This window comes from Chanodichthys erythropterus, chromosome 17 (assembly GCF_024489055.1).
Source record: "Chanodichthys erythropterus isolate Z2021 chromosome 17, ASM2448905v1, whole genome shotgun sequence".
NCBI classification, from domain to species: Eukaryota; Metazoa; Chordata; class Actinopteri; order Cypriniformes; family Xenocyprididae; genus Chanodichthys; species Chanodichthys erythropterus.
In genome coordinates, this window is record NC_090237.1 from 30,388,846 (window position 1) to 30,400,236 (window position 11,391).

General features: G+C 40.2%; 1 protein-coding gene across 6 annotated transcripts in view; it reads left to right on the forward strand.

The window, feature by feature from the left end:
• Nucleotides 1-7,116, forward strand: part of robo2 (roundabout, axon guidance receptor, homolog 2 (Drosophila)) — a 218,848-nt gene extending 211,732 nt beyond the window's left edge. For 5 of the 6 annotated variants that reach the window (XM_067364676.1, XM_067364678.1, XM_067364677.1 and 2 more), the window contains 5 exons: nt 1,052-1,237; nt 1,847-2,005; nt 2,316-2,570; nt 4,024-4,218; nt 4,733-7,116. In XM_067364676.1, coding sequence (XP_067220777.1) covers nt 1,052-1,237; nt 1,847-2,005; nt 2,316-2,570; nt 4,024-4,218; nt 4,733-4,734 — 797 coding nt within the window. In that variant the 3' untranslated portion in view covers nt 4,735-7,116. The remainder of the gene's footprint in view (nt 1-1,051; nt 1,238-1,846; nt 2,006-2,315; nt 2,571-4,023; nt 4,219-4,732) is intronic. The other variant, XM_067364680.1, reaches the window with a different exon arrangement.
• Nucleotides 7,117-11,391: the final 4,275 nt, after the last annotated feature.

Here is an 11,391-nt window from a genome sequence, read left to right on the forward strand (position 1 = left end):
TTAATCTCGGATCATTAAGCAATAGTCGCGCCATCTCACATCAGCTCCCCCGAGGATATTTGTGCCAAGTTGCCATCAATCAAAAACAATCCATGCCATAAATCTGACAAGTGCCAAAGCATAAGAACAGCACAGAGCCGTGTGGTTGCTTTGATCATGCTGCGTGTTTCTGTGTGAGATATCAGCTGCTTCACCTCAGGCCACATGCAGGTGGGTGCGTTCCTTCCCATCAAAGCAATCAAAAGGAAGTGAGGTCGTGATGATGTAGTCAGGTGGCTGGTGTGAGTTTATATGCTGGATGAAAGCAGGATAATTTAGTTTAAAAAAATAAATAAATAAAAATGCCAGAACTGATTAGTGAACCAAAAAGATTATTTAAAATGTTAACCGAATAATAATATGTTAACGTAAGCCTTTATTCTAAGCTGTTTTTCTTTTATTTATTTATTTATTTTGCTTTCTTGTTTCATTTGTTTTGTCTTTTGTATGTTTTGCATTACCTTTTTTTTATTGTTTAGTTTCATCATTTTTGTTTGGTTTGTTTTCTTTTGTTTGTTTGTCTTGTGTTTTGTATTTTTGTGTGTCTTAGTGTTTTTTTGTTTTGTTTTGTTTTGTTTTGTTTTGTTTTGTTTTGTTTTGTTTTGTTTTGTTTTGTTTTGTTTTGTTTTGTTTTGTTTTGTTTTGGCTGTATTCTGTAATCTACCCTACTCAGCCATTTTGTTTTGGTTATTAGTTTCATAACAATGACTGCCTAATAATTATGAAGGTGGCTGACTCATCTTGTCAAACGTAACTCACCTGTGCTATAACACATCTTTATTCAGATGAGAGAATAATCATTCCCAGCACACATCCAAAGCCCCATTATACAGTATTATTCTGATTATAAATGTATTTTTCCATTCGCCCTCATAAAGGCATCAGTAACTTATTAGTGTGTAAATACTAATAAAGCGTATATCTTGTCTCAGCATACATCCTGTTTTTTCTGGAAAAAAACAAAACAAAAAAAATTGGTCAATCTAACGCCCATGCGGCCGCTCCTCTCCAGGCTCTATGGTGAACGGTTGGGGCTCGGCTTCAGATGATGATGACAGAAACTTCTCCAGCAGGAGGTCTAGTGCCGGCAGCTCCTCTGACGGCTCACTCTTCACCCATTGCAGCTTTGCACGAGCCCTGGTGGCGGCCGCAGACAAGGCTGGTTACCGTCTGGACGGCACCAGCCTGAGCAAGAGAGGTCGGTTTGGAGGAATCGAAGGAATTCGAGTCTGAAAGTCTGGTGTTTGTTGATTGCAAAATGGCTCACTCTTAACAGAATGATGCTTCTTTTCTGCTTTCTGATTTTATGCTGGTGAACTTTTGCTTTTATCTGAAGGGTTTTTGAAAGCAGCATGGTACAAATACTAACATCTTTTTGGATTTGCTTGGTGGGTTTTGGTGACGGCTGTTTACACTTAGCAGGATTTTGGTTCTATGCTTTCAGTCTACAATGCAAGCGAATGAATTAACTGGGAACATATCTGGCTCTTATGTCTTCAGATTATTTTATTATGTACTTCAGGTTCGACTTTGTTCCTCTTTCTGACTCTATAATAATCTTGATTGTTAAGAACTTCATCCACAGATATTCAAGAAGCCACATTCACAATCTTAAACCTTTTTTCCAACAGGCTACGCAATAAAACTGAAATGTACTGATTGATTCTGCTGCTTCTGAATCAAACTAACAAGCTATCCACCCTACTTCTGAGCAACATGTCATGCTTTCCTCTCAAAATTTGTTTACATTCTCTAGCATTTCGACTACATTATGGACCAACCACGGTTCTTTCTTTGTTCCCTGCAGATAAAGGTCTACCTCATAGACCTCGTCCCGCTAGCCCGTTTTCCACAGATGGAAGCACGGTGGGCACACACAGCCTTGGTCACCAACGGGCGCCGAGGCCCACCCGTAAACACAAAGGCCCTGGCACTGCCCCGCACCGCCGCGATGCCAGCGCTGATGGTGAACTTTTAATCCAGTTTTAAATGAATAAATAATACTAAAGCATGGGTTACACTAGATAACAGATCTCTCTTGTATGCCTTATTGAATCAATGTGGTAGTCAACATTGGTTAACATTTAGCAATCGCAAATATCCAAGCTATTAAAATCATTTATCAAATAGAATGAAATCAATATTACCCTTTTGAGCCCATTTATGTAGATACAAAAGACACCTACTGTCAAATTATGATAAATGCATAATGTACATAAATGGAAATGCTGTTCCTGCACTTTGAATTCACATGGCCCTTCTTGCTTCTATCCCAGATCTGCCTCCACCACCAGAGCCTCCACCCTGCCAGACAGCTCGCGTCCAGGGGACGAGGAATGTGCCCAACCCCTCTGACCGCAAGGCTTCCTCTTTGGAGAGGCAACCCATGATGGGCCTGGAGGAGATGAAGAGTTCTTTGGACCGGCAGGCCCGAACCTCACTGGAGCGCCACCGACAAGCCCAGGACAGACTGGGATCAATAGAGAGAGGAGAGGAGAGCAGAAGAGGACAGAAAAATGGCCCTGTTTCAGGTATGGACAGTTTACCTTGAATGTATGACAGAGCTCAGTTGGGGGTCTTAACCATTTTGGTGAACCAGCTTCCAAGAATTTAGGTTGTGGTTTACTTCCAATCCTACTCCAGGAGGGCCAAGGTCCTGCAGAGTTTAGCTCCATCCCATCAATGTCTTCAGGATTTCTCGGAGCAAGTAGTTTGGAGCTAAACTCTGCAGGAAGGTGGCTGTCAATGCTCAGGGTTGGACACCTCTGAGCTAGGCGAAAACACCAAACTAGTGCTTACCAATTTCAGAACCAAGACTTCTTTATCATAATTTGACCGGGAGGATAAATTTGGCCAACCAACTTCCAAGAATCCAAACAATCATGATGTTCACCAGTTATTCCAATCCTGCTCCTGGAGGGCCAAGGTCCTGCAGAGTTGAGCTCCTACCCTAATTAGCTGGTCTGAACCAGCTAATTAAGGTCCTCAGGTTCACTAAAAACATCTAGTCGATAGGTTGGAGATAAACTCTGCAGGAAGGTGCCTAGGCCAATACCAAATTAGTGCTAACCAATTCAAGTATGAACTTGGTCTTCAGCACCAAGATTCCTTAGTCAACCAGCTTGTCCAGAAAGACATTTTGGTCATCCAGCTTCCAAATTTGAATAGTTCACCAACTAGACCAGCACCAAACTATCTCTAACCAGCTTGTACCTAATCTTCAGCAGATTTAATGGGCATCATAAATGCCTTCTTATGGTTTTTTTACTTCCTTTTAAATGAATAAAACCTGGTCCTACATGTCCTCATGAGTTCAGCCTGACAGAGAAAACATGCTCTTAATTCAGCAGAGCAGGTCTGTAAAATATTATCTTGCTATCATGGTCATCAGAGGCAGATGTTTGACAGCGCCAGCTGTGGACCCTTGGCATTCATTTACAGTCCCTGCTGTAAGGAGGCCAAGCTGGAGCAAACAGATTGCCTTGTCTCCCCCTCTTAGTGAGCTCTTCCATGGCCAACACTGGCCTTCTCCAGGAACCAGCAGACAGGAGGCACACTTAGCTGCACAGATGTACCCTAATCGTTCCAGCCCTCATTTTTCACTGTATACACACACATGCTGCAATGAAGCCGAGCTCCATCTGTGCCTGTCTGATCATTAGGATCCACCATTCTGGGTTTCCAGCCCAAACGATGCATAAAGAACCAGGCCTGGATCTGGCTTGACACAGAGAAGGATGTGGGTTGGGCAAGCCGTCTGGTTTGGTCTCATATGTCTTCATTTTCATCTTAAACTTTGGTGTGGAGATTTGTTTAGCCGTCTGAACATATTGCTAATGAGTACAGTTCGGTCAAAGCTGGCAAGAGCTGGTCACCTCAGTATTAGTCAGAAAGAAACCAATCATGGATATATTCCAAGCTGGAAAAAGCCAAAAAAAGTATATATAAAAGTAATATATGGTTTGGATATTTGTATTTTTCCAGAAGAGGCCATATTGCCATACAACAAACCATCATTCCCATCCCCCGGGGGCCACAGCTCATCTGGGACGGCCTCATCTAAAGGGTCAACGGGTCCTCGTAAAGGAGAAGGGACGAGGGGACAGCACCAGCGCTCCACCACAGAGCAGGGTGAAAGCAGCTACATGGGGACCAACGCGCAGTACTCTGGAGAGTTATGTGAGTCTGAATAGGTTATTCTGGTACAATTTCAATATCAAAGGTGCATGGAGGTAGTAAATCACAATAGAGAAAATTATCAAGCAACACTTGCTGATTGAAAAGAATTTCATCTATTTAAATGAATGCATTTTGCACATTGGCCTTGAAGTGTGAAAATGAGCCATTTAATACAAGTCAAAGCAAAGTACAAATTTAAAATGTTTTAGATGTGAAATTAGTTGGTATTTAATGGAAGTGTGCTGAAACCTTGGTTTAAAAGTTTAAAGGTGTTGCTGGTTTACCTTCTCTAGAGTTAGTACTTTTTTAGTACTTTTCCATTGGTGTAAATTAAACATGGCCCCCAAGTTTCTGTATAAAACAGGTGATTAAGGAAAAAAGTAATTAAGAAGTTTGTGCAGTTTTTTTTTTTTTAAATCTGACAGTGAATATAAAACTAAGGGGTGCACATCAATGTTTATTTGTTTTTACATTTTCAAAACTGACTGGCATGTTCACTTTGTATTGTTTACAGAGTGAGCCTTTTTGATGGAAACTGAAGAATGCCTTTATCTGTTCTGGAAATGCCTCACCTGCTTGGTGCAATGGACTTGTGAAGCGCCAGAAGGAAGAAGGGAAAAAAAGAAAAAACATGAAAAGGATAAACTGTAAATGTGATGTAAAGATGGACATGCAACCCACAAGATCCGCAACATCCCTCACCTTCTTCCTTAAACTATTCATTCACGAAAAAAAACAAAAAAAATGTTGGGGACAAAAAAAAAACAAAAAAAACAAACAAAACAAAACAATGGAAGGCCTGAGATCTGAGTCGCCCAGCTTTGGTGAACTTGCGGAAAGGAAATCGAGTTTCCTGTAAATATATTCTTGACATCGGAGATTGAAAATGACATTATTGTTATTGCATTGCTATGCAAGCCAAGTTCTGTTTCTGCGCTCTCCTCCCTCTTACGCTGTTGGTCGTTTGTACGATATGTGAATTGATGGGCTGTGGTGCCATAGAAATTATGTTGTCATCCATCATTTGTTAATACTTCTCATGAATTAATTGTTGTCATTATAATAATTATTATAATTAATTATTTTCTTTTGCACTGCAATTTTGGTGATAAGCACAAAACCATAGCTCCTGCTGACATGAAGAATTGGAGGAAAAGAAATGTGAAGGGGAGTTTCTGTACTGTAACTAGAGATAAGAAAATATATAACCGTGTACAGAGATATATTAAGAGATGCCTGAGTCTATGCTGGCGGAAAGACTTACAGTTCTGACTAAACGAGTTGCAAACCTTCGGAAGTTGGGTTCCTGAGAGAGGAACCAGACCCTCTTCATGCTGGAAATAGTCCGAGATAGGTTCGGAAACTGTTTGCAGGGAAATTTATCCTAAGTGGTTCTCTTTTCAACACATCCAGCTACCCCTACTAGTTAATACTACTCAATCTAGTCCACATTGTCCAATTGGAATATTTTTAGGCCAGATCTTTGAACTACACTGGACTACAGGTACCAACTTTGCCTCTTCCCCTGCTCACTGTTTGCCGCTTGCTTTTGTTTTGCATTTAGTATTTTGGCTATTTAATTTGGTCCATCTGAGCATAGCAAAATTAATAGACACCAACATGGCTAATGTTTGGAGGTGAATAGTTCTTTCACTTGCAAGATAATTGGGCTTTTTTTTTTATTTTTTGATCTCCACTCAAAATTTGGTTACAAGCACTTGAAACCTGAGTAATTTAAAAGCCATATGAACAAGACTACAACGCCCCTGCCTTCCCGTAAGGCTTCTGCCTTACTCTAGAGGTCTTGTAGACGTCAAGATCCCGTGCTTGTCTTGAGATTCTGCGTACGTCTCAGATCACGAGTGGAGAATCAAGTCAGGTAACTTAATTTAGATTTTTTTGTTGAGCACTTAATGTATCTTGTTTTTTGTATTTCTGACGATGTCCCAAAGCCTTGTTTTCAAGTTCTACTTTACCTATGCAGGGCACTGAATCACTAGGATCCATAAACAAATCCACATTCATTGGTATCTTGATTCAGATATTCGTCCTGTAATCACATGCGGAAGTATCGAGCTAAAGCCAATAACATTTTGCCTTTGCAAAAATACGGCAATATCTGTCACATGATCGCTAAGATTTTTCCACATCCTCGGTGTGTGCTGTAAAACGTCAATCAGACCTCCAGAAAACTTTTCCACTGTCTTCGGCCACTGCATACAGTACGTTTACCGAACAGTCCAGTTGGTTGTTTTTGCTTGATGAAATTTTACATTATATAAATATATTATAAAAACAAAATGTACAAAAGGCTGCTCAAAAAAGGATATTTTTTACTGTGGAATCTTCAGGAGTTACTGGTGAAATGACTGTTTTCTTTCGTTATTTCCGTCTTCGTTTTTGTACTACGTTACTGAGGAGAGGTCTCCCAGACCGGGCCGACGTCCCGTCTACGTCTTTCTCTCGGAATTCACATCATTTCAACGCTAGTGTCCAGCTGTTTGGAATAATGAGGTGCGAACGAGTATCTCAGGTGATTTTACATCTATATCGGTGGTGTTGATGTGGGTGTATATAAATGTATATATTCATATGCATCCTCACGTAAGAGAGTTCATTCCATGTTCGCTATTGAAACGTTTCTCCACCCCTTGTACCTGATGAATTGCTATGCTCTCTCTTCCTTTTTGGCCCTGTCGACAGTGGATTTCCATTCCTTTTCTCTTCCATCTGAAAACGTGCCGGTACACTAAATGTCCATAAGACAAAGATGTCACTTACAGAACATACCAAAATTAATATTGATATTTCTAATGTCTAATGCATTTTAGTGTCTTTTTTAATACTTGTTTCTTTAAACATCACAGTGTTGTTGTTTTTTTGTATTTATTAAGATAATAAAGGTATATTGTGAAAAATGCATAAAGATTTGTGGCGTGTTTCTCCTCGATTTCCCGCACATTTACTTAATTTCACACCAAGGCTTTGTTTCCACGGGCTGAATCGGCTGAATTTGAGATGCTCGGATCATTTTTTATCATTTGTATGCGCAACCTCCCGCTGCTTTCTCAACAGAAAGGCAACAAAAGGATGATAAATACAGAAACGGCGACAAAAGTCATCAATCCTTTCCAGAGATGGCACACATACTGTTTTGTAATGTCAGTCTGTCTCCCTTTCCATCTGTACTTTAATAGCATACCTTTTTTTCCAGAAATATACATTATGTACTATAAAAACTGGAACATTTTGAAGGAAATGTTCATTTGATATACAACCTGAATTCTGGAAAAGACTTTCAAATCACATGAGCCAATATTTTATACACAATAGAACATAGATAACATAACAAATGTTTAAACTGAGAAATTGCATAATTTTATGCACAAAATTAGCTCATTTCAAATTTGATGCCTTCTACAGGTCTCAAAATAGTTGGGATGGGGGCATGTTTACCATGGTGTAGCATCGACTCTTCTTTTCAAAACAGTTTGAGTTTCTGGAGTTTTGGTGTTGGAATTTGGTCCCATTCTTGCCTGATATAGATTTCCAGCTGCTTAAGAGTTTGTGGTTGTCTTTGACATATTTTTAATGTTGCTCTAAAACCTTTATATACCTTTCAGCATTCATAGTGCCTTCCAAAACATGCAAGCTGCCCTTACTATATGCACTTATGCACCCCCATACCATCAGAGATGCTGGCTTTTGAACTGAACACTGATAACACACTGGAAGGTCTCCCTCCTCTTTAGCCCGGAGAACACGGCATCCGTGATTTCCAACAAGAAAGTAAAATTTGGACTTTTCTGACCATAGAACTAGACTTCTATGGTCAGAAAATAGAACTAGACTTTTCCACTTTGAAAGAGTCCAATTTAAATCTAAATCAGTTTGCTTCCTTTTTGCATGATGGAGCTTTAGTTGGCATCTGCAGATGGCACAGCGGATTGTGTTTACCAACAGTGGTTTCTGAAAGTATTCCTGGGCCCACTTAGTAATGTCATTGGCACAATCATGCCAATGAGTGATGCAGTGTCGTCTGAGGGCCCAAAGACCACAGGCATCCAATAAAGGTTTTCAGCCTTGTCCATTATGCACAGTTTCTCTGAATCTTTTGATGATGTTATGCACTGTAGATGATGAGATTTGCAAAGCCTTTGCAATTTGACGTTGAGGATTATTGTTTTTAAAGTATTCCACAATATTTTTACGCACTCTGCCCATCTTTACTTCTGAGAGACTCTGCCTCTCCAAGACATCTCTTTGTAACTAATAAAAATGATCAATTAACTTAGTTGCTAGAGCTGTAGCAGGCATCAAATTTGAAATGAGCTCATTTTGTGAATGAAATTGTAAAATTTCTCAGTTTAAGCATCTGTTATGTTATATATGTTCTATTGTGAATTAATTATATTGGCTCATGTGATTTGAGAGTCTTTTATTTTATTCAAATGTAAAAAAAGTCCCAACTTTTCCGGAATTCGGGTTGTATATTCTATACAGGTCCAGTCAGACAGATAAATAGATCTTTACTTACCTAGAGTGATTTAGACAGATATATTTAAGCAGTCAGATAAGAAGTCTGATGAATGAGATTAAAAAATGACACATTCGTCCTGCAAAATCCACTAAATTATCTGTGTAACTCAAGCAAATATGCAAATTCAGGTGACTAGACATTGTTTCGTTTGTGAGAACATGCTGTTCCCTGCATGGTAAAGGTTCAACCGAACCCTGCCAGCTTGGACTTTTTCGAGGAGGAAATTCCACCAGGGTGTCTTTCGCTCCTAGGGTGCCCAAGGTGGCGCACTCTCTCCGGCCTGAGGCATACCAGTCCCCTCATTCTGACTGCCTGGTTCTCGGTCCATGTTTAATATTTTCTATTTACACCACTCTGTGTTCGCAACCACCACCCAGAATCCTCATAGATCTGACTTTGACTGGGAATGAGCCACCCTCCCCAGGCTAGGGGAATGGTTGGAGAGCATGGAGTTTCAACCGAAGCATGCCAGCTTGGACTTATTCATTTTTCGAGGATGAAATTCATCCAGGGTGTCTTTCGCTACTAGGGTACCCAAAACGGCGCACTTTCTCCAGCCTGAGGCACACCAGTCCCCTCGTTTTGACTGCCTGGTTTTAGATCCATGTTTAATATTTTCTACGTCCACACGTCCGCACGGATTTTACTTTGGTGCCCAAGTCGGCACACTCTATCTGCAATCCAGATGTCAACTGATCAAATCATTACAGGAAGTTGGTAAAAACGGATTCTATTTGTTGGTAATATTAAAGTAAATCCAAATCTACATTATCAAAAAAAAATCTAATGATGATCTAAAACTAATAGGTCATCATTTTGCATTACTGTTTTTCTTTTGTATAACATAAAATAATTTTTTTTATTTATTTTTTTTATTAATTGCAATGACAAGGCACAAACCAATGCTGTTTGGTGCCATATAAATGATGACACTTTTTGTTTTTGAACACAAAGATGGCAGTGATGTTTTGTCATTTTCAGCTCTACATTTTAGAGATATCTTCAGACCATGAATGAAAAAGGGACTGAAAAAATGAGAAAAAGAAACAGCCTAAGCAAGCCTTTGTTTTCACTGAAAAATGAGTATTTTTGTGTTCATGGCATAACCTGGCTTGTGTTTTCATTTATTCTGACCCTTTGAGTAAACTACGCTCACACTGCTGTATAAGCCTGCAAGGCTGAAAAATAATGACTAGCCCTTTTATTTTGCCAGCAAAGCAACTTTTCCTCTCTCTCCCAATTTCATGGCTTTTTCCTTCTCATTTTTCACCTGCTTCGCCTAAATGTATTTTCCCCTTTTTATCCATTTATTTGGGAAATGATTGCCTTCTACAGTTACAACATTAACACCCCGTCTACGCCATTTTATCGCTGGTCCTCGTGGCGATAAGACATGAACTCATGCTTAACTATTGACTTTTAATTGTGTGTACGGAGCATGACGTTTGGTGTTTGATTTCATTGTGTTGGTGCTGCATTTAAACCCACGACTGCAGCAGATAAATGCATGAGAGTGCTGCCATTTGTGGTTTTTGGAGAAGTGCTGGTATGTGGGTTAATTAAAGGAAACATCCCTGGCTGCTGTTGCTGTTTTTTCCTCTCTCTTTTTGTATTCTCTCTCACACACAGTAATGAGGAATGGAAGCTGAGGGGCTTGTGGTACCAGTACAGCACAATTCATCATTCATGTCATCCATACCAAAGCCAGCTGCTCGGAACAGACACAGAAAATTAGCATTTCACCCCCATCTCTTTTCTTTCCCTCTCGCTTTGAGTCGCTCTTCTTCATCAACCCCCTTTATGTCACTTCCTCACTGTTAATGGTCCTCTCTTCTTATCATTTAACTGGGAAACTAATTCCTGTCTTTGATTGCTGTCAACCACAGCACAATGACCCATATCCCTCTCCTCAGGTTTTGCTGAAACTGCCGTTTCCCTGGATTGGATGTCAAGACAAAGTAATTATTAAACTTCTGGTCTTGGCTTGTCTTGCAATACATTTACATTTACATGTGAACAAAAGTGCGAACTAGGCAAATGTTGTCTTTCGTGAAACATGAAGTGAATTCAGACCTGCAAATTCACATTGCAGACATTTGACCATTGGAGGAAGCAAATGTGGCAGATTGAACTCTTGGCTGAATTTACACAGTTCTACACAGAAAATAAAGAGATTTCTGGATAACATTATGATCACCCGTCTATGCTGCTGGTCCTCTGTGTGCTGCCAAAACTGCTCCGACCCTCAAAGGCATGGACTCTACAAGACCTCTGAAGTTGACCTGTGGTATCTGCACCAAGACGTTAGCAGCAGATCCTTCAAGTCCAGTAGGCTGCGAGGTGGAGCCTCTGTGGATCAAACTTGTTGGTCCAGCACATCCCACAGATGCTCAATTGGATTGAGATCTGGGGAATTTGGAGGCCAGGGAAACACCTTGAACTCTTCACCATGTTCCTCGAACCATTGCTGAACAATGTGTGCAGTATGTAATCCTGCTGAAATCATAGGCACTATGATTGGTCTGCAGCTATGCAGCCCCATACGCAACAGAGTGATTCACAGTGTGTTGTGACATATTCCTCCCATAACCATCATTAAAATCTTGTGCCACAGTAGACCTTCTAGAGCATGT